A 24,246-nucleotide genomic window follows, 5' to 3' on the forward strand; every position below is an offset into this window, starting at 1 on the left:
CTCCAGTGGCCAATGTGTGTTTAGTTCTACTTCTGTCTCTTTGTCCGTTTTAAATTTACACTGCAAATTACCGGATTGGGTGGAAATCAAATGGGGAAAAATATAACAAGGAGGATACATTTGATTGGACACTTCGGTTTACGTTGTACCAGTGTAGTGTTTTATCCACAGAATACCAGTGATGATATTTTTCTGATGGAAATTTAACAGGAAGTCACAGTTGTCACACAATTTCACGTAATCACTTTAATGGTATAAGAGACACAAACCGTTTTTACCTCTCAAGCTTCATTTAGTCTCTCTTCCGGATAATGAGACAGTCTTTAACTTGTTATTGAAGGAACACAGAAAAGGAACAAGGAAAAAACACAAACATGAAAATCTTCCATAAATGTTAGATAGCATTGTTGGTTATTTGCTGGCCAAATGGTATCCCATTAAGAAAGTTGAAATTAAAAGTAATTATATTTAATTAAGTTTATATATAAGCATTACATTATGACAGGTGAATGATTAACACTGATTATCTCTTCATCGTGGCACCTGTTAGTGGGTGAGTTTTATTGGGCAGCAAGTAAACATCCCCAAAGTTGACCTATTAGAAGCAGGAAAAATGGGCGAGTGTAAGTATTTTTGTGAGTTTGAACAGGGCCCAATTGTGATGTCAAAACGACTGGGTCAGAACATTTCCAAAAATGCAGCTCTTGTGTGATGTTCTCAGTCTGCATTGCTCAGTCTCTATCAAAAGTGGTCCAAGGAAAGTACAGCGGTGAACTGACGACAGGGTTGTTTGTCTCCGAGGCTCATTGATGCATTTGGAAACTAAGGCTGGTACGTGTGTTCATCCAACAGATGAGCTCCTGTAGTTCAAACTGCTGAAGTAGTTAATGCTGTTTATGCTCGACGAGTCAGAACCGTTTTAGCAGCAAAAGGGGGACCAACACAATATTAGGCAGGTGGTTTAAAATGCCTTTTTCTCCAATACACATTCAAGCACAAAACCTCTCTGTGTGGGTTTCTGTGGTGTCTCAATGAAAGTATTCACTGGGTTCGTCTTGGGCATTGGGTGTCTTTATTCTTCAAAATTCCAGCTGTCTTTCGTCATCTAAAGACTTGTAAAGACTCTGTTGAACATCATCACCACCCTCCAGGACCTGCAAAACAAACTCACCAGTGGCCAAATCATTTAAAGAATAAGGGCTTTATGTGTATTTTGGTGGAGCTAAGTGTGTTTCCTTTGTACCTGACCTACACAACTGTATATTGTAGGATTTAGCAGTGAAGACATTAGTAGTTTTTCTGGCGTTTCCTCCACATTAGTCTTCATCTGCAGTTTTCCCAAACAGTCATTATTATTAATTAATTAATTATTAATAGGATCCCCAAAGTAAACCTCTCCAAACTAAATGCCTTTTCCTGTATAATTACAGCTTACTAAATGCATATGACTTTAAAACCACATGAAAAGTCAAGTGTCCCAACATTTTCATCCATAAAACTAGTAATATAAGAATAATTGGTAAAACGTGAACCTTCCAGAATCTCAGACCAGCCCAGAAACAAACATTGGATTGTTTTATTTTTTTGTTCCTTAAGAAATAGAAAGCAACTTAGGCAAAGAGTGAAATCCTGCAGACATTGCAGGTCCAGTTGGTCAGCGATTATGATGATTTAAGCCTTTTTAATGTGGAAGTGATGTGGAAAAAAACCAAAACACCAGAGCTCAGTTATTTCTTTCACGAGGAGTAATGGCGCATGTTTTTCAACCTTAATTGTTTATCTGTGTGTAATCGTCTTAAACTACACTTCCATTTTTTGTACCACCTGCCAAACACCACATGGTTATGTAGACATGCAAAAACACCATGTGACCATCAAGCAACTGCAATTTGAATTGCAAAGTAACAGCTAAATTTTTTATTATTATTTATTATAGTAAATCCAAAAATAAACAGAGAAGAACAAATTACATCAGTATTCCCAGTAATTTCCACCATGTCTGTTAAAAAATAATCGACTATCTGTAGTCACTCATGACTCATGTTTTCAGTTTTTGTGTTTGTCAGAAAAAAAAACTCAATACTTTTCAGTTCCTTAACTATCACTGAATGCACATTCCGTGATTAATAACACTTTAATAAATAAATAAAGTAAATATATGATATAAATCCAAACCCAATCTCAGAGCCAGAGAATGTTAACGAATCTGTACCAGTTCACTATTCAATCTATTATATATCTTTTTAAATTAAAGCAGATTTGTGACCTTTGACCATCTTTCCTCTGTTGTATGGGGCCGGAGATTCGTACTGTTTTTACTGAAGGTCTGCTACACAAGTGCCTGTGATTAAGTTGTTAGTTTTTCTGATCTTCAGATTATGGAATTCATTGCTGTGGTATAAAGAAATCCTTTATGGATTTACTGAGCAACTTTGGAAACTTTGCTCTCTGTGTTTCCATGAAAATACGATGTTCAAACAACAACAAAAAATGCTGACACAAGTTTGTTGGTAAAGCATGTGGTGATGAGTTATAATGATTTAAGCTGTTTTGGCAGGAGACAGAAGGATGTGGAAAAACCCCTTAAAATACACAAAACCTTTTACAGATTGCTGCAGTGACCACTAACCCTTTCGAGAGCATTATTACTGCCATTATTACTGTAGCTTTTATCAACATGGATTAATAAAAATATTTACAATAAAGCTTTAAGCAAATCTACAGTCAACACACATTTATAGATTATTTGTTATATGTTTCTATGTATTTTTCACAAACACTATCAGGACAAAGGGTATTGTCACACACGACTTTTCCAGTCATATGTGGTTCTTCCCTAAACTGTTACCACAACGTTGGAAGCATACAATTGTATAGAAAGTCTTTGGATGTGGTAGCACTAAACATTTTCTGTCACTTGAACTATAGGAGATCCAATGTCCCTGTGCACAAATGTACATGTTTAAAGTAGAAGTGGCCTGCTATATTTTGATTTCCCTGCTATAGAGCTCTGACCTCAACCCTGTTAAACATGATTGTTGGAACAGTTGGAAGGCTGACTGCACCCTAGGCCTCCTCACTTGTTTGAATGATCACAAATTTCCACAAGCACACTCATACTAGTGGAACATCTTTCCAGAAGAGTGGAGGGTTAATATAACAGAAAATGGGAACTAAATGTGGAATGGGATGTTTAAAAAGCATATACAAATCTTATGGTCATGTGTCTACAAATCTGTTTCTAAAAAGTGTACCAACGTCACCTCTGTGGTGATGGTAAAGTCTTAAAAAGTATTTTTTAATTGGGATAACCTGCACACCCTGGGGTATGGAGTAAACAAATAAAATACACTTAATTATAATATAATTTTCTACTCACAGGATTGAGTTTGTCAACTAAACGTAATTATATTTATTTTCACTTTATTATTTCCAAATGAACACATTCAAACCATGGTCATGTTTTTAAGTGTTTATTTTTAACTTTCAGTTTATTAGTATGGAATTTTTCAAGACACATTTTAGAAACTGAGAAAAAAAAGTTTAGTATAATTTGTAAATGACTGACATTATATGGCTGTAGTTTTATATTTTAAGTGAATCTGATATGTTTTACAAACTCAAACTCATTGGTTGTTTATAAGTGTTAGTGCTGTTTCTATGGTTTCTTTTTCCCTCAATCGTGTATCTATTCGAAGTATTCGATGGGGTCCTGTTCGGATTTCTGTGTCTGTATTCCAGAAAGTTCCAGTTTTTCTCCAGCATGAGGTAACATCTTATAGACACGGAGGTGAACAAATTCCTTATCACCCACGTGGACCTGCAAAAAAAGAATTGGCCAGCAGCTATCAGATATAGAATTGTTTGAATATATATTGCTTCATGTCTATTCAGCAGGAGATTGAGTGGGTTTGTGTCCAACCTTGATGAAGTAGTTTGTTCCAGCTACCACCTGTGTTTTGTAGAATTTAGCAGTGAAGACATCAAAATTTCTTCCAGTTTTTTTCTCTGCATGAGGTTTCATCTGCAATTTGAAATCCATCTTTAGTAATTAGACATTCCAATTTAATTTACAAATCAGTTTCTTGACTTTTAACCTCTAAATATAACCACGCTAATTTATCTATCAGATGCAGAAGTCATGGCACTTTCACTCCTAAAAATCTTTACACAATCAGCATTTACTGAAACATTACAAATCTAAAACACAAGACATGTGGCTTATGTTTACAACAATGATCTTAAAAAACATTTCTTTCTCCCTCTTCTAGAAGTTAATAAGACCAAAGACGCAGCTTGTCATGTTACTAAATAACCAGAAACCAGAAACTTCTGTCTTGAAAACTTTCTCCTGAGGGAAAACGTTCTGAATTTTTCAGTGCTGAGAAATAAATGGCTCCATATGAAAAATGTCAATATATCAAATCTTTTATTGATCTTTGTAAATGAGCAACATGTTCATCAATTTATCATTACATTTTGTAAAACGTCAGACATAGAAGTCCCCCAAAATGAGACGTCTGAACATCACAGACCTGAATCAATCAGCATTGTGGAATAAATGCAGGACAACATACAACTAAAAAATATGAAGATGAATAATGAAGATGGATGATGATGGGTTAAATACTAAGTTTGCCCAAGACTGAAATCCTAAATAGTTTTAATAATATTGTTTTCCTGGTTGATAAGGATCAGAAAACTGACCAAAACTTGCTGGTAAAGCAGATCATTTTTATTGATCTGAGTTGTTGTAGCAATAGAATGGGAGATGTCATTAAATAAATAAATAAATAAATAAATAAATAAATAAATAAATAAATAAATAAATAAATAAAACACTGACCTCATCACAGATTTGCTGCAACTCAGCATTGGCATCGGTCACCTCAGAGAGCCCTCCACAGAAGTCCATTCTTATTGTAGCTGTCAAAAATGACCTCATATTTAATAAAACTGAATTTGACACACAATTTAGCTAAACACAAAGCATAAACCCAAAATAGTAACACTTACCAATATGTCCCAAAGTGCAGAGGATAAAACACAAGCACTTGTATATATATATAACTTATAAGACCCGCCCCTACACCCTGGCCCTGTTATTGGCTTCATTTTACATGTGCTCTTTGGTTCTTCAGCAGCTTAATGCATAAATCATTGATATCATGAAATAATCTGCACAGTGCATTGAGAAAGTAACCAGACCAGGGATTCAGAAGTGAAAACATCAAAAGTTCTTCCAGTTTTTTCCTTTGCACGAGGCTTCATCTGCAATTTGAAATCTATTGTCAGTAATCAAAATTTTCCAATTTAATTTTTAAATCAGTTTCTTGAGGCTATAAGTTAAGAAACTGATGTTCAAATTTAATTGGAATCATAAACGAGGTCCCGCCCCCAAAGATAATTATTAAGGTTGCTTTGTTTCTGAAAGAACGTATAGTCACTGCCACAGCGTGCATTTCACACACATTACATATAAACAAACAAATTAATAAATCAGCTTCATTTTAATCCATCAATTATATTATTGTGTTTTAATTTTAATAACTTCAGTACTTCAGTCTGTGTATTAAATAAAAAGTGTGATTTTGTTCAAAGCAGTATTATTTAAATCTTTTATTTGGAATAAAAACAAAACTTTTTTTTTTTTTAATTGCCGTAAGGTTATTGTACTTGTGAAACATATTTCAGAGTAACAGTCAACTTTTTAATGATTATAACTTTCTTTCGGCTTCTCCCATTAGGGGTCGCTACAGTGGATCATCCGTATTCATGATCCGCATGTTTGATTTGGCACATGTTTTTACGCTGGATGCCTTTCCTAACGCAACACTCCCCATTTATCCGGGCTTGGGACGGGTGTTGTGCCTAATTCAAACCCCCGGTCTGAAATCAACCCCCCTTCGCGTGCACGCGGACAGTACCGTCGTATTTCCTGTAGATGGCACTAAAAACCCGAAAGGTTGGGTCAAATGTTTTCTTGGTCCTAACGCCAAAAGATGAACTTGAAGAAAACGTATACAGCTTCATGTAAATGGCAGAATAAACTCAGGAATGTAATAATTTGCTTTTAAAACCACCTTAGCAGTGAAGACATTAAATGTTCTTCCTGCTTTTTCCTCCACACGGGGCTTCACCTGCAATCCAAAAAATAGTCTTATGTAATCAGGAAATCCATTAACTCTTACGCATCTACTATTTGTGCAAGTCATGGCAGCTTCAATTAATTAATGGGTAATTCACTGCATTTGTTCTGCTATATTATATTCATTCATTCATTCATTTTCTCCCGCTTATCCGTAATTCGGGTCGCGGGAGCAGCAGTCTAAGCAGGCCCCCGCCTTCGACTGCTGCCCAATCCTCTCAGCACCGTCCCTTACGGTCCCTCCTGCAGGTGGTGAGCCCACGGGAAGGCTCATCTCATCTCATCTCATCTTAATCCGTAATTCGGGTCGCGGGGGCAGCAGTCTAAACAGATTCCCCAGACACTTCTCCGTGTCCAGGGATCGGGCTGTCAAGGCCCCCGCCTTCGACTGCTGCCCAATCTTCTCAGCACCGGTCCCTTACGGTCCTTCCTGCAGGTGGTGAGCCCACGGGAAGGCTATATTATATATTTAAAAAAAATTATAATAAAAATAGTTACTTCACAGTTGAATATTAGGACCAATAATATTACTCTATATTGCACATTTTAAAGTGTGTTAAACTACTGAAAACGCTGTATTTTGGTTTCATTTTGGGAATATTGTTTTCTTTCTTTATACACCAGTCACTACTTTGTTTAAAAAAGCCAATGAACTATAATATAAAGTGTCTGCAGTTATATAGACAAATGTGTGAAACGTCCACCTTTACTGTTAAAATAGTATGGTGCTGTGAATAATTAACTCACAATATCACAAAGAATTATTTCGTCATCGACTACAAGAAAAGAAAGAAAGAAGAAAAAAAAGAAAGAGACATACGTTTCAGAGAAGAGTTCCGTTCATTAGACAGAAGCCTCCATTATTAGAAAAAATAACAGCATCTATCCTAACCTTGAGATGGTCCAGAAATAATATAGATATGTTAAAATATTACCTAAAGTCTTATTGCTAGGCAAAAAAACTAATACAATAATTTGATATATCCAGAAACATCTCAGAAATTTTGACATATCACATGTGGTTAATATATAGTTAAGCTGTGACTGTTTATAAATAATGTAGTTGTAGTACCATAAATGAGGTTTAATAGTCTTTAGGAGAACAAACACAAGCCAGGAAGTAACAGTACCGGAAAATGAGTATAGGCCTTAGTAGTACCGGAAACCAGATATAGTCGTTTGTACGGGTAGTTCAGGAATGATCTCCAGAGTGAATTGTAGAACGGACGGTGAGTGAGTGTGAACGGAAGCTTTAAGTGGGGGAGAGATGATGGGAAGTCCAATTACATTTACTTAAAGTTTTATGTTGAAAGAAATATGGTTAAATTAACATATTAATACCAGAGGCCCGGTATCAATGTTTATTTTTTTTACAATACCTTGACATTTAATCTGAAGTATTGCATTTGAAATGAACATACAAACATATAATAAACACATCAGACACCAAATAATCTTTATGTTCTCTTTAATGAGGAATGTGTATGACAAAAAAAAGTAGTTTGAAAATATTTACTTTTCAGTTTATTTGATTATAGAAGCAGATGATTTTTGTCAGTTATAAACGTGTAAGTGTAAGTGGGTGAGATCCAATACATATTAGAAATTTTAAGTAATTGCTTGTTTGAGTGTTAGTGATTTTTCTATGGTTTCTTTTTTCCTCAAGACATTAAATGTTCTTCCTGCTTTTTCCTCCACACGGGGCTTCACCTGCAATCCAAAAAATAGTCTTATATAATCAGGAAATCCATTAACTTTTACTCATCTATCATGTGCAAGTCATGGCAGCTTCAATTACGCAACCCTTAATGAGCCAATACTCACTAAACAACTCACTTTTGTCAATCCGCCCTGATTATGTAATCACTACTACATGTTTATTTTCATTTTTATTACACACACCAGGACCGAAGGTGTACAATATTTCTTGTAAAATCAGAATCGGCACATGGAAAATACATTTATTTTACCTTTAGTATGAATCTTTTTTCTAGAAAGTTGCATGCAAAAAAATAAACCTCCAGCAAAGTTCCAAAACACACCAACCACCTTCCACCATACACCAAACACCAACCTCATCACAGATCTTCTGCACCTCCTCATTGGCAGCCTCCACCGCACTAGGTCCTCCACAAATCACATCCATTTTCTATGTCTGAAGGCAAAAGTGAACTATATTACTTTAAGGTTCCTGAAGCTTTCCACAAGGTAACCAGACACCCTGTAGATCACAAACCACCACTCCCAAAATCATCTGACAGGAAATACGTACCAAACCAAACCAGCTCCAAACCTGCACACGTCCGGCTTTAGTTACCTAAAGCAAGCAAACACAGAGCAACCAATCAACAGTGAGGTTCCGCCTCCAAGTCGTATTATTATTAAAAAAAATTACAGCATCTACCCTAACCCTGAGATGGTCCAGAACATATAATATAGATATGTTTGAATATTACCTAAAGTCTTATTGCCAGGATTAAAACCTAATACAATAATTTGATATATCCAGAAACAACTCAGAAATGTTAAGATATCACATGTGGTTAATATATAATACAGTAAAGATAACTCCAAACCTCTACACTACAACCACAACTGTTCACCTACATCATCTGGAGCAGTTCAGAATCAATATTTGTCTACTAACATGACAAAAACATTCAAATGTAAATAAAATACAACCTACTCACCAGAGATGCAGATTTATAATCTGCACCGCTCCTCAGAGGCTGTAAGTCAGTGGTACCGCTTGTATTCACTGGTTTAGAAGTGGTGAACAAACCCTTTCCTAGGCTGAGACATGCTAGCTAGCTTCTGGGATGGCCGACTTCCTCACGATGTCTAGCTTTTCTTAAAATTCAATTTTTAAGTATGTCCGAGACCAAATCAATTTCTCTTCCTCTGTAATCTTAAAAAAAAATCTAACTTAGGTGTACTAATGTGTGCAGAGGTAAACACGTGTTTTGCCAGTCGAACTTGGCTGTAACAGTTTCACTCTGACCAACCAACAAGAGGACGAAAAAATGCTGATGGTATTCTAGGCCAGCTAGCTGCCCTGTGACGCAAATATGAAATCTAATTGGTTAAAGAAACAGACCTGTTGGTAATATTCTCTATGGTAAAAGGCCAGCAGTACTGACTCTGAAGGCCCTGGGCAGATTAGATTGACATGGCAGCACATAGAGGCTGAAATCTGATTGGACAAAAAATCGAACAACCACATACACGTACTGGAAGCAGTGCAGCCAAGAGAAACGCTACGAAATGAAGAGAATAAAGTGTTGGGAATAAATGAATACAATTTCATGGAACGAATATTAGAATTTAGGTTGTAAATGTAGGTCAGTGGTTCTGATGGTGTTTAGGCCAACAGAGAAGGCTTTGCTGTCCCTGACCTCCCGCCACTGCTGATTATAAATAATGTAGTGATCAGAGTATGAATAATGTGATAAATTCAGTAGTATTCAAAAACTCCTTCAGTTTCACATGTATTTATGAAAATCCAGTACATTTTGGGAATAAATTCTCACATTCTTGGTTTTTTGAATGTGTATTATATCATTTTTGTATATAAATATAGAAATATAATTTGGCAGTTATCCACAGCAACTTACATTTATTTATATAAGTGGGCGTCTGAGGGGTAGCTTGGCAGCTTGGGGATTTGAACTACAATTTAACAATCAGAAGTCCAATGACTTAATCTAGGAAAGTGTAAGTTGGTAAACAAATAACACACTGTAAAATGGATGATTGTGTTACCACAAAGTTTTTTGTTGAAAGAAATATGTAATATGTTGAGATATTGCATTCTTTGAAATGAACATACAAACATATAATAAACACATCAGACACCAAATACTCTTGTATTTATGTTCTCTTTAATGAGGAATATGTATGACAAAAAAATAGTTTGAAAATATTTACTTTTCAGTTTATTTGATTATAGAAGCAGATGATTTTTGTCAGTTCAGGAATTGAGTCAGAATAAACGTGTAAGTGTAAGTGGGTGAGATCCAATACATATTAGAAATTTTAAGTAATTGCTTGTTTAAGTGTTAGTGCTTTTTCTATGGTATATTTTTTCCTCAATAGAGCGTCTGTTTAGAAGTATTCGATAGCATCCTGATGGGATTTCTGTGTCTGTATTCCATGAAGTTCCAGTTTTTCTCCAGCATGAGGTAACATCTTATAGACACGCATGTGAACACATTCCTCATCACCCACCTGGACCTAGAAAACATACATGAAACATTTATATGTATATCAGAGGCTACTGAAAATATTACCTGAGCACATGTAAGTGTGTTTGTGTCCTACTTTGATGAAGTAGTTTGTCCCAGCTACCACCTGTGTTTTGTAGGATTTAGCAGTGAAGACATTAAATGTTCTTCCTGCTTTTTCCTCCACATGGGGCTTCAGCTGCAATCCAAAAAAAAAATAGTCTTGTACAACAATATGATTTATAATTCAATTTGACTGACTGATTGACACATACACACAAAATCATCACTTTAATATTCAGCTGCATTTTTGTTACAAAAAAAATTCCTTTTTGAAGGAAAATCCAATCCAGCAAGTTATTTATTCTCACACACATTTAAATCTCTACGTGATGTTCAATTTAAGTTTCTGTTTTTATTTTTCACTTTATTTGTAGTGAACAGATATGTGATTACAAATAATTATAACGGAATTGACATGAACCAGACCTGATGTACCACATGAAACTTTTGTCAATCCGCCCTGATTATGTAAATCACTACTACATGTTTATTTTCATTTTTATTACACACACCTGGACCTAAGTTGTACGATTTTTCTTGTTAAATCAGAATCAGGACATGGAGAATACATTTATTTTTTTCTAGAAAGTTGCATGCAAAAAAATAAACCTCCAGCAAAGTTCCAAAACACACCAACAACCTTCCACCATCCACCAAACACCAACCTCATCACAGATCTTCTGCACCTCCTCATCGGCGTCCTTCGCCGCGGTGGTTCCTCCGCACAACAAAGGCATTTTCTATGTCTGAAGGCAAAAGTGAACTATATTACTTTAAGGTTCCTAAAGCTTTCCACGAGGTAACCAGGCACCCTGTAGATCACAAACCACCACTCCCAAAATCATCTGACCGGAAATACGTAACAAACCAAACCAGCTCCAAATCTGCACACGTCCAGGTTTAGTTACCTAAAGCAAGCAAACACAGAGCAACCAATCAAGAGCGAGGTTCGGCATCACAAAGAGAAAATCCAGCCAATCAAAAGGCTGCTTCTTGTCCGGGGAAAAAAACAAACGCAATTTCATAGATTTCAAATTAAAGCACATTTTTAACACATCACTTTATAAATAAATAAGTAAATACATAATCAACTTTAAAGTTTAAAGAGGATAAATGTAATAATATATTTCCCCCCCCCCCCCTTTTTTCCCTTTCTTTCTTTTTTATTAGAAATTTAGATTTTTTTTCTTATTTCTGATATAGGTGGCATATGATTATGAATCCTCATTCATGACTTTTACTTAAACCATTTATCATTTTCTCTACTCACACATCTGTTATTTGGAATAAAAGCTAATTTTTTTTTTCAGAAATTGCCATCAGGGTGTTATACTTGTGAGAATATTTCAATGTAATAATCAATTTTTAATTATTGTGATTTTCTTAATCATTATACAATTCCTTACAGGCCTTTGTAACCCATGGGTAATCCATTGTTTTGCCATATTTCAGACTTTACAACAATAAAAATACATACTTATTTTATTTTGCAGTTAAGTATTGTGGCACATAATTTTATTCTATACTATGCTTTATCATTTACACTTTTATAAATTTTTTATTTAAACAAGTTTACAATTTAATAGACTATTGTTTTTTTTATACATTTTTATTTTGTTTAAACAAGTCAATATATTATATAAAGTGTCTGCATTTTTATAGACACTTGTGTGAAATGTCCTCTTTTATATATTTCCTTAAAGTTCAAATACTATTGTGGTGTAATTGATAATACACAATATTAGGGTTTTGAAAAGATTCATTGTGTTTTTATTTTGGTTAATCGCTGGTTTTCAGTGTTATTATAGCAAGAATGGAATTGCATTCCGTCGATGAGCCTTTAGAGGGCGCCAAAAACAAGATATGTGTAAATGTGCTTGTTTTATTAAGGGTTTTAATCCAATATCAGTAGAAACCATTAATGCACCCATTTCCGATTTAAGAGTACAACAAATACAAAAATCTACAGTTCTAAATTAAGATGGAATACACACTGCATTTCCTGGCACAATTAATTTCAGTATATATACTGACCACATTAGTTACTGAAAAAATGCATATATCTTAATTACGTAATTTATTATTTAATTAAAAATATTTTCATTATGTAATCTACCTACCTATCTATCTATCTATCTATCTATCTATCTATCTATCTATCTATCTATCTATCTATCTATCTATCTATCTATCTATCTATCTATCTATCTATCTAACAACTTCCACTCATGTCCGCTAGGTGGCGACAATATGTTATTCGTGTGCGCCAAACCAACAGCGCAGCGAAGAAGAAGAAAGAAGTGGACGCGGGAAATTGTGTTGACAAATGCTTAGCGCGTTAGCTTCTTTATCGTTCATTTAATATTTATTGTCTCTCAGGGGAAAATACGACAATATATTAAGTAAGACTATAGAACCCATTTATAAATAAGGGTTAAAAAAAATGTTAATTTTTATGTTGTGGTTGAGATTTTTTCAAACTGAGCCAGCTAATGTTTGCTAGCTAGCTAGCTAAAAACAACATTGCAGTCCACGGAATAAAGTCGAACCGGCGCTGAGGATTTTCTTCAACCGAAAGATGGAGCGAAAGATGATGAATTTGGTCAGTAGATGGTGTGATGAAAATGGATCTTTAGTTAGCTGTTGTGCTAATTTAAAGCGGGGTTGAAATCGTTAGCTTTGCTTTGAGGCGCTGGAGGAAATACTGATGTAAATGAAACAGTTCAGGATTCTGCAGGAGTAATATTTATTATTATATGATGCCAATTTTTACAGCCATTTGTTGTTTATTTTATTATGATGTTAATGAGCAGGTCATGTATAGATAAAGTGTGATTACTTGCACAATACCGTTTTAGGGACGAGCGAAGAAGAAACTCCGGTACTTTCAGCCAGAGGACAGGTCAGTAATCAACCCTCATTGAGTCTCTCTTTCACACACGCACTCGGTGAAGCTGTTCAATAAAAAAGTCTGTGTGTTTGTGTTTTCCAGCGCTCCATGTCAGCTGAAGATTAAAGATGTCTTTAGTATGCGGGACCTTGACAACATTTTTGACGACTTGGGTAAGTTGTTTTTGTTTCTTCTTCTCCCAAATTGTGATGTCTAGACGACTGGGTCAGAGAATCTCCCAAACTGCAGGTCTTGTGGGTTGTTGCCAGTCTGCAGTGCTCAATATCTATTAAAAGTAGTCCAATGAAAGAACAGTGGTGAACCGGTGACAGGGTCGTGGACGGCTTAGGCTCAGTGATGCACGTGGGGAGAGAAGGCTGGTCTATGGGGTCCGATCCAACAGACGAGCTCCTGTAGCTCAAACTGCTGAAGAGGGTAATGCTTGACGAATCAGGACTGTTTTTTCAGCAAAAGGGGGACCAACACAATAGGCAGCTGGTCATAAAGTTATGCTTTGTGTGTGTGTGTGTGTGTGTGTGTGTAAACAGGACACCAAATTAAACTTTTGCTATGTGTGCATCATGGGGGATTTTGGTGCTTGTTTAGAGACTTGGCACATCAGTAAAACAAATGTTTAGTAAATAAAAAGTATTTTTTAGTGGAGTTTTTATTTATTTATTTATTACTATATATCTGATTAAAGCAAGCACATTGTGAAAAGAATGTGTGCTAAGATTAAGGTTTTAATTTAATTGTTAAAATTGATTAGCTTCAACGTGTTAACGTTTATATATAACGTTTATATAAATATAAATATATATAAAAACATACAGCAGTCCCCAAATTATTCTTTTATTTTTTGCACCACAGACCAGTTTCATGCAGGACAAACACAAATAATATGATATGGACGTTATTGTGAAGTAATCACAATAACATACTTCTTATTACTGGAATACATATTATATCATTTAATTATTAAATATAGAATGAAAATGTAACTCAACTCACCATAATGCAGAATCAAAATGGAAATAAACATTAAATGTTTTTATTTTTTCTATGTGGCCTGGTACCAGTTTGCATCACCGGTGGTTTGGGACTCCTTCTGTAATGCATATGCAACAATTGAAAGTCTTTTTATTTCTTTGTTTTTTTTCTTTCTAATATCACAAGCATCTGTCATTGCCTGAAATCTCTGCCATGTTGTAGATTCAGATCCGGGGACGCCGCTCCTCTCGCCGCTGCCCAAGAGTCCAGAGTTAGACAAACAAAACAAAGGAAGCCAGTCGCCCCCTTTGAAGACAGACTTACATTTCGGAGGGGAGATCAGTCCTCTCAAGGTATGTTCGATTTTATTTGCTGAATTTGATTAGGTGGAAACATACAAGCCCCATTATTGAAAAAATAACAGCATTCACTCTAACCCTGAGATGGCAAAAGAATGAATAATATAATTGGTTTATTACAAATATGTTTGAATATTAGCTCTATAGAATTTAAGATCTTGTGGCCAGGAAGAACAACTGCTACAATGGATATATCCAGAAATATCTCTTTACATGTTATATGATTTAGTTTTTAAGTTAAGATGTGATCAGAGTTTGAATGATGTGATGCATTCAGTAGCACTCTTTCATGTTCATGGGTAATAAAAAAAAAAAAATCCTGAAAATCTGGGGGAAAATACTCATCCTTTTTGCGTTCCTGTGTGTGTTCATTTACGAAGACTAACAAACGACAACCGTATGTTGATAACTAATTATGAGAAACGAACACAGTATGCAAGTGTGCAGTATGTAATATTTGCCTAATGGTCATTTTTTATTTATTTTTTTATTCTCAGTCTTCTGACGTTTTGGCAGCAGAAGTTGGCATCCAGACGGACCATTTAAACTTCAAAGGTAACAGAATTGTTTGAAGCCACAGTTTAAAGGGCTGTAACTTGTCTGTTTGTGTCATATGGTTTTTACTTCTGTACTCATTGTATCTGTCCTTTATCAGGGAGCCCATTAGATGAAATTGCTCCTATTAAGACCTCCAGTCCAATTGAGCTGTTAGCAGTGGAAGTTGTTGCAGAGGATGGAGAAAAGTCAGAAACCTCTCCACTGCTCTTCGGCATTGAGGATGAGGAGCCAGTTGTGGGCGATTTGAGTAAACCACAGATAAATCGGAGATCAGAAAGCACAAATTGTTCTCAAGGGTGAGGATACCAGAAATGGCTTTTTGTAAATATTTGGTTAAACAGCACTTATTTATTAGTTTGTTTTTGTTTGTTTGTTTTTACAGAGACAGTCAATCCTTAGCATCTCCTCCAGCAAGATTGGAGTTTGGAAAGCCCACAAAACAGAATGATCCTTTAATAAGGTTAGTTAAATGATTCATAATACAGACTCAGGGAATTATAGATCTGTGCATGCAACACTTAATTTTATCATTTTTATTGCAGCTCAACACCGATAAAGTCACCAGAAAAGGTGTGTAAGAGATCGGCACCAGAACCTGAGGAGCCCCGAATGTGAGAACTAGATTTTTTTAAAAATGTTTAATTATTAAATAATAAGGTCAGTTTATGGCAGTTACATAACTTTTCTTCTCATAATCATTTTTTTTTTGTCAGGGATGGACACCTCTGTTTATCTCCTGTAGTTTTGATACAAAATTGTCAGCCTGAACCTCTTCCAGAGAAGCAAGCTAACAAACAGGGGCAGGAAGTGGCTGAAGAAGTTGGGGTTAAACAATCATTGTTCCAGAAAAAGCTCAGAAATTCTTTACAGCCAAAAGCCTCAGGGTAAGTTTACAAAGTTGTTGGTTATTTACAGAGAAAGACATTTTGCAGTAGGACTCTCAAATCCAATTTAATAATTTTAAGATTAATCTGAGTAGATATAAAATTTTACAGTATAATGAACAAATGTAAACATTAATGTAGACTCCATCTGAAGTGATTACATGGTGAGCAAATAATTTAAAGAAATCAGTAAACAAGTGTAAAAAAAAATGTTTAATTCTACCAAACAATGAGCTCATCCACATGTTGCAAATGATATGATTACATAATAGTATGTTTACAACAGATGTAACATAAGACCTTGTTGGTTTCTTTGTAATATCTACCATAGAAAAACAGTTTATATCAGAGTACATCACTCAGAAATACTTTTTTTGCCAGTGATATTTGATTTCTTTTGCTGTTTTCTTTTTAATATTTAGTTACAGGAAACAAGAAACTTTGAAGCAACCAGCTCGTGCTCCTTCTCCACATGTTCAGGAGGAAGACTTCATGATCTTGGAGGATGACAGCCCCATTCGCTTCATCATTCCCAGGAAAACTGAGATCAAAGAAAAATCCAAACCGGAGAACGGTCCTGTGGAGATGGATTTAAAAGAAAAAGCTTCTCCAAAGCAGACGAAAGAAGCTGAGAGCCACAAAGATGAACCCAAAAAGAAAACAAAGGCAAAGCGTGGAAAGGCTATTGATATGACTGTTAAAGACACGGTGGTTCAGTCAGTTCCAGAAGAGAGGGAGGATGAAGTCAATGAAGACCTGGCAGGTGGAGAACAGATCTGTCTTTCTCCAGACACCAATCAAGATGCTGATAAACCTGGTATGTGTGACTGTGTGATAGTCATCATCTACACTGCAAAAATATCCATCCCACACAGTTTTATTGTACAGTATGCAAATTGCCCCAAAACTATACCACTAGGGTAAGTGCCTAAGGAGTGTTTAAGGACACCTGAATTTGATAAGCTTAGATTGGGTTTATGGTGTGTATGAAAATAGTGTGGCTGAAATATGATCTTTTTTGTGTTCTGAAAAACGGGAACAAATTTCTGTAGAAATCAGGAAACGAGCAGCCAACACAGAGCCACAGTTCTATAAAAATGATTAAATTGTATTAGAAATAATTACATAATATTATGTTGTAATAATGTTGTAAATAATTTGACACAAATGCTCACAGCAAGTCTTAACACCTGTCCTCCCTCAAAAGGAAAGGCTGATATTATATTATCCAGTCTCAGTGCGTCATTCTACTAATTTTTGTGTGTGTATTAATTACACAGAATTCATAGCAACTTGTTTGACAGCTCACCTTTTTAGATGCCTGGTGACCACCTACTTAATAGGAAGGGTTTTTGTCATCTTTAGTCTTTATCAATTTTTCTTTATAGTTACAGGTAAACAAAGACCAAAAGGCAAAACCTTCAAGCCTCACCAGTATGGCAGCAAAGATGAAAATGATGAGCATACCAAAATTCCTGCTGAAAAGCCTACAGCTAAAAGGGGAACATATGATAAATTGACCACTGAAACAAATACAGGAGAAGAAGAACCTGTTTTGACTGTGCAGAAGAAACAGGCTAAAGAGCACAAGCAGGTATCCGAGGTGCAAAATCACACTGATATACCACCGGACCCTGCTGAACAATCAGAGGCTCAGAGCAAAAACACAGGTACGGGCAAAGAAAACAATAATATATATGTATTGTATCTTTGTTGTAAATTCACCAATATCTGTCCTTTTTAGTCTAAAGAGATTTATTGTCAATTTTATATAATGGCACGATGTAGACCGATTTCAAACCTTTTTTTAATATTTAGTGTTTTTTTTTTTTTTGCTGTTCTAGTTACTAAAGCAAATAAAGAGCCTGCATCTAAGCAGCGTGGTCCAAGAAAACCAGCGAAGGAGAAGATGACGGGGAAAACTAAAGAAGTCTTAAAGAAAAAGGAACTTCCTGTGCCTGAAGTTAAAGTATCTGAAGAGGCTTCTGCAACTTGCAAGAGAAAAAGAAAACCACCTGGGGATTGGTGGCTCACACAGCAGAATGAAAACAACATGCAGGAGCAACAAGAGGCCATTTGGTCATTACAAGAACTTAAAAAGAACAGGAAAACCCAGAGGAAATCTCCAGTTTTAACAGACTCAACTGGGCAAGAGTCATCTTTTGCTGCTCAAGTAATACAGAACGAGACGATTACTGTTAAAAAACTGCCCAAAAAAGGAAAGAAGTCTAATCCTGCTGATTCATGTAAAAAAAATAAATCAGCGGGTGGTCGTCGGAAACCAAAGTCAGGATCTAGAGAGCAGCATGAAATGATGCCAGTTCCACTGGTTGAAGAAGAGGCAATATATAATGAGGCTTCAGGGCAGCTCAGTCCAGTGATCTGTAGTCGATCTCCTCGACAGCATAGTTTAACTCCAGGTGAATGCACACAATGAAACATCTATAATTTTTTTTATACATATCTCAGATTAAGATATAAATGATGAATGCATGCTACATAATTTTAACATTTAGTTTTGAAGATTTGCTTCAGCCTGTCTCCATTTAACAAATTCCCTCATACTGATCTCTTGTTTAGTGTGGTTCCATGACTCGGTTTATCTTTATTTATACATTTCTATTAATGAAAACATATTGAATATTTTCTCACAGGAAATAAAAGGGTGTTTGACAAAATCTACACACGAGAAGGTCAAAGTGGATCGGCTCAGAAATGTCCTCCACGGTTATGTGATGAGACAGAGAGGGTTCCAGTAAAACGCCAGAGAAAACCACCCAGAAACTGGTGGGAGGTTCCACAGTCTCAGGAACATGCTGAAAGCTCTCAGTCTCCACGAAATTCTCCACAAACATCCAGGCCACAGATGGATCCTCTACAAAGTGCGTTTCATGGAATGTACAGTTTACAAAAGATGGTGGGGCGTGGCCAGAATAAAAAGAGAATGAACATGATCAACACACCAAAATCAGTCAGAGGATCGTTGGCCACATTTAATGCGATATATGACTCTGGGAAACCGGGCCCCTCTACAGAGAGCGGGCAAGGAGTCTGGCAGCAGGGTCGCAGAAACTTGCTGCACTCTCTGGAGGACCAGTCAGAGCATTCCAGTGAGCACCTTCACAATGACGATCAGCAGCAGGCTAGCGGCCATGCTACTTTTGACGTGTGTGTGAGTGGTGTTGTTCCAGAGTCCAGTGCTCTTTTGAGAAAAACTAATACTCGAGCATTAAGTGGATCCAACAGAGCATCGGATTAGTAAGTTGCCTTAAATCTAACAAATACCAAATACAGTGATGTTAAATAGTCTGTAATGAGGCTCATCTGAAATGTTTTTTTGTTTGTTTTTTTAAATCCCTCTGTGATTTAGTGACTTTACTTACAAAAGTGGTCCTTCATCACTAATCGAGCTGGAGCGATATGAAGAGCATGATGATGTTGGTAAGTGGTGAATAATAAGCCTGAATATTTATTTCACAAATCAGAGGTTATTAAAATATGGAATATGTTTGAGGAATGAAAAGGAAAAATTGTGGAAAAGGTCACGTTAGAACTGTCAACTTTTAAAATTTTTTTGTGTTTTCTGCTTCCAAAATCTTGACATGGGAACATCCTGTAATATACTTCTAAACAACTGTGTTTGAAAAAAAGCAGATGTGCCAATCAATTCCCCAATCTAACACTAGAATGTTTCAGCTTGTACTCGAATTGCTTGGCGCTGTCTGAGCTGTCTGAGTTTAGTTTACTGAAACCTTTTGGGCCAAAGATTTTTTTTTTAATGATAAATTTTGACCATTTAGAGCATGCGCTCCGAAAACTGTAAAGTTGGCCTGTTTACTTTGCGCTGAATGTTTCACCTAGGCTTATAATCTTTTTTTTTTTTATTAATGCATTATGCCCTGATTTCAGATTTGCCATCATCTCGTATAACTCCTGAAACGCGGTACACACCCCGTGTTCTCGCAGACTGTGATCTATGTGGTCCTCCACTGAAGCCCATTGTTCTAGATAATGAAGACTGGGATAACCTCTGTGTTTGGTTTACTCATATTTGGCCAACCACATCAAAAGGTAAATGTATGCATGTATTAATAATGCACTTTTGTTGGAACTGTTAGTGAATATATTATTTTTGTTACATGTTAATTCTCTTATAGTGGTTATTCTAACACAAGTGTGTTTTGCTCTACTAGATAGTAAAGGCATTAGTCCAGACGACTTCCATTGGCACTGTCATGCTGGACGAGCTATGGGTCATATGATCGACCTTCAAAACAACACATTCTCAAGTGGCAAGATTTTATTGGGCTCGTATATGAAAAAACCTGCGCAGTTGGATCTTAATGTAATTACTGTAAGTAGTGTGTGTGTGTGTGTGTGTGTGTGTGTGTGTGTGTGTGTGTGTGTGAAAGCGCTCATTAATAATGTTAACATACACAGAGTATGTTTGAGTATCTGGTAGAAAACAAAGTTTTCATTTTTTTTTTTAAGGTATTTAACGTGGCATCAAGTTGTGTGCGGGTGGAAATCGACGGCACCCAGAAGGTCTACAACTCGGGCTTAACATTTATGACACCTTGTGGTAATAAACAATAAAATCATTAATTAAGTTGTCCTTATAAACTTTTTTCTTTGTTTTTGTTTATATGCTGTTATCATATTTTTCTCATGTCTCTTCACCAGGGCAATCCTATAGCATTCACAACATGTGCCAAGAGCCTGCAGTTTTGTGGTACCACAGGATGTTAACAAATCGCACAACACGCTGACATGGAGGAAGCATCACTGCAGGAAATCATGTCCTTTGGTACTGGATATGATAAGACTAAGATATTGATATTGTAAAATGATGTAAATATATTGTTTTAAAAATCTTATCGATTTGATAAAGCCTAAAAGGCTTTGTGTTTTGTCATTAGAGGGACAGTTTTTGCTTGTCGCATTAAAAAAAAAATGTAAGTAGCATTGTTGCACCGTGATAGATTGAAAAGACGACATGTCTTTCATTGTTAAACTTGTTATTTAAACCATTGTGTCCTGTTTTCAGTGAAAGGCATACACTTTGGAGCGGTGTCCCTTAAAAAGTCAAATAAATAAACTTGTCAGTAGGGGGCATTGTATCATAATGCATGTCACCCACAGTACTTGTTTAAAAAAAAAAAAATACTCAAGATTTCTGGATATTTAGAGCCGTGCGTTGTGGTTGAACTTACAGTGGAGGAATCCTGATTACACACTGAAATCAATATTTGAAATGTCCTCACAACCTCACATGAACATTAGTATTTATCTCTAACATTATGCCTGTGATGAATCTTTATTGATGCATTCTATCAGAACTGATTGGAGCTCCACAGTCTGCTTTCTGTACTTGAGAACTGTCCATGTTCCATGGATCCATTGGGCAGAATGTGGTGTCTGCCTTTTTTTTTTTTCTTGATCATTGTGATTCACCTGCCATATGCTTTAATTACATAACATGCTTACCATTATACAACTTGCAAACCCAGCAATCAACGATAACATTTTGATCATCTTATTTACAAATAATTTAAATTTTGATGTAGGATGCATTTGCTGCTACTTCTGTTCACAAGTAATACAGATGTTTTCCAAAACTTCAGTTTTGTATGCACAGAGATATTCAGTCCTGTTATGGTCATGTTCAGCTGATTTCAACACTTTGTTTATGCTGACATTAAGCATGCTTAGAGATTGTTTGCTGTTCACAAGTGTTCAGACAAACATTGTTGAAAAGTCTTCTGCATCCAAAACTGATGGTGTGAGATGTAATACTGACACGCGTTATGGGATTTAAGTTAAGGTAAGCACACTATCAATCAGTGTCCATTTATTAGATTAAGATATGCAGAGTTGTTTATCATGTAAGACTTTTTGGTTCGGAAAAAAAAAACTCAATTCCACTTTTTGGCATTGTTGCAATTTAACACAAATCCTATGATTAATTGATGCATTTTTTTTTGTGTGAGCTAAATTGGACATACCATGCTGTTTCTTTAAATTTTAGTTATAATTATTTAAATATAAACTTGTTAGCCAATGGTATGTTTTTATAATATTTTTTTTTAAATCTATTTATAGTTACTTTTATGCAGATCTGTGACGTTTTTCTTTTAGCACTTTTGTGATAACATTTTGTCCCTCACAGACAAGTGCAGATTATCATGTTACCAAGAAAGCACAAAACCTTCTGCCTAAGACTTTTTTTTTTGTACTAGAAAAATTAAAAGGTAATATTTTTACAGCTGACACTGACGTTTAAAAAAAAAAAAAAAAAAAAAAAAAAAACCTATCGACAGATACACCATTTATGTGGCATGTCCACAATTTAAGTCCATGTATAAGTTGTTACCATAGAAACAATAAAAATGTTAGAGTAAGTTATACGAACATGGAAATTGATTTACTGCTGTCAGAGCTGCTGCTGTGCAAAATTAACAAAATCTGAACAATCAGAATTGAGAATTTTAAATCTAAAGTAATATCATGGTGAAGCACAATGTGTTCAAATGGTTTCCTATTAATTATAAGGAAATTATAAGTACTCTAATAATAAATTGTGAGTACTGATGAGTTTGGTTATGATATTTAGCATTCTGGCATTTATCGGGTTGAGTAAAAGGGATCAGAAAGATACGATCAGCTTGTGTCATTGATGCGTGTTATCTTGAAGCCTTCCTGGGTTATAGAGAAAGCTAGGCTTAGAACAGATCAGAGCCAAAGAAGGAGTAAATCTCTTCTCTTAAGTGAGTGCCAACTGGCAGCCTGGAGTCAGATACCGAATTGACTGAGCACTGATTTTACAGACTTTGTCTCCTGCCAGTCTGGATAAAGCTGATGCCAGTACAAACAGCTAACCTTTGAACCTCATTTGTTCACTCTAACCATGGAGTATTTCAAAGGTCATGTTGAAAATAATTTTGTAAACCGAAAAAAAGACCTTTTTGGACCTACGTGGTTACAAATACCTGCAGCTCATGCCATCTTGTTACATTCAGCTGGTCTGCATCTATGTTCAGGGAATAGTTTTGCTGTCTGTAATAGAGCACTTGAGCTCTTGATCAAGAGATCAGAGAAAAAAGAACGTATAATTTACTAAATCGATTTCATGACACAAACCTTAGCTGAAGTGTGTTCTTTGAGGTAAAGCAAAGCAGCATATTGCATTAAGTTACAGGCCCCTAGAAGCACTGATTAGTGTGTTCTCATTTTTAGAGAATGTGGCAGGAGGGAGTTCAGTGTGGATGAAAGCGATGGTAGCGGAGGATGAGAAAGTGGCTTAGTAAAGCAGTCGAGAAGTAAAAAAAAAATCACACCTCTTAAAAGAAGACACCACTTCTTTATCCTCCCTCATACTTTTCCATCTGTCTTTTGTGAGATCAAACCCAGGTACTCGGGCAGTAATGGAAAACATTATCATTTCATCCCAGGCTGAAAATAGTTACACTGAAAAAAAAATGCAGTTAATGTGTGGTAGGAAAATGACAAAAAATTTGGTCACGTCGATGTTTCCTACCATTATAAATGTGTCATGGTTCTGATTTTGACGGTTTCCTGACAATTTGGCATCAACACAGAAATATTCGAATGCTTATTATAAGGCTGCCGAGAGTTCTACACTATACAGCCAGAAATTTGACGACACCTAACCATCACTTAACACTTAAACACTTTGAAAAAAAAAAAAAAAAAAATATATATATATATATATATATATATATATATATATATATATATATATATATATATCTTTGTTGAGTTTGGTTTCATTAATAAGCATACAATTGCTTGAAGCATCTATAGTTGTTCATGCCCATGCTGATTAGAGTATTTAAAACTTGAAAAGTATTCATTCAAGGTAGATTTATAGCAGATAAAAATTGAGGTCCAGTTACCAGCGTGACAATTAAACAGTTAGTAGTCAGTGGCGGGCCTGCATTTGGTACCTGGGCCTTCAGTGGGGACCTACCCAACTTAATGCACCTCTTAATACCACCACTATCAAGTCACAATTATAGAAACCATCAATATTATACACGCAATATAACAACGTGTGTCATTACAGAGAGAGAGGCATTTCACATAAGAAGGGTGAATAAAATTTTATTAA

At 35.7% G+C, this 24,246-nt stretch overlaps 2 protein-coding genes and 1 long non-coding RNA gene across 3 annotated transcripts; 2 read left to right on the plus strand and 1 right to left on the minus strand.

Annotated features, from left to right (window-relative positions):
- Window positions 1-3,457: 3,457 nt before the first annotated feature.
- Window positions 3,458-11,299, minus strand: LOC310720111 (uncharacterized protein). The gene is made up of 7 exons (XM_083530456.1): window positions 11,100-11,299; window positions 10,469-10,570; window positions 10,256-10,381; window positions 5,017-5,053; window positions 4,847-4,926; window positions 3,923-4,024; window positions 3,458-3,820 (listed from the first exon to the last, which is right to left on the minus strand). Exons 1-7 carry the CDS (start codon window positions 11,169-11,171, stop codon window positions 3,689-3,691), a joined length of 651 nt encoding a protein of 216 aa, XP_083386582.1. The 5' UTR covers window positions 11,172-11,299; the 3' UTR covers window positions 3,458-3,688.
- LOC310719975 lies at window positions 6,994-10,094 on the plus strand. Its single transcript, XR_014531617.1, has 2 exons — window positions 6,994-7,648; window positions 10,061-10,094. It is a non-coding gene; the product is annotated as an uncharacterized lncRNA (long non-coding RNA).
- A 1,401-nt stretch (window positions 11,300-12,700) lies between the features above and the next one.
- Window positions 12,701-21,738, plus strand: LOC310719425 (uncharacterized protein). Its single transcript, XM_083529121.1, has 18 exons — window positions 12,701-13,036; window positions 13,293-13,336; window positions 13,427-13,497; window positions 14,537-14,667; window positions 15,171-15,228; window positions 15,329-15,527; window positions 15,614-15,691; window positions 15,774-15,842; window positions 15,945-16,115; window positions 16,538-16,932; window positions 17,504-17,785; window positions 17,960-18,535; window positions 18,770-19,373; window positions 19,486-19,556; window positions 20,025-20,186; window positions 20,309-20,469; window positions 20,607-20,697; window positions 20,799-21,738. The coding sequence occupies exons 1-18, from the start codon at window positions 13,013-13,015 to the stop codon at window positions 20,882-20,884; spliced, it is 3,273 nt and encodes a 1,090-aa protein (XP_083385247.1). The 5' UTR covers window positions 12,701-13,012; the 3' UTR covers window positions 20,885-21,738.
- The last annotated feature ends 2,508 nt before the right edge of the window (window positions 21,739-24,246 follow it).

This window comes from Silurus aristotelis (genome assembly GCF_946808225.1).
Source record: "Silurus aristotelis genome assembly, chromosome: 25".
Taxonomy (NCBI): Eukaryota; Metazoa; Chordata; class Actinopteri; order Siluriformes; family Siluridae; genus Silurus; species Silurus aristotelis.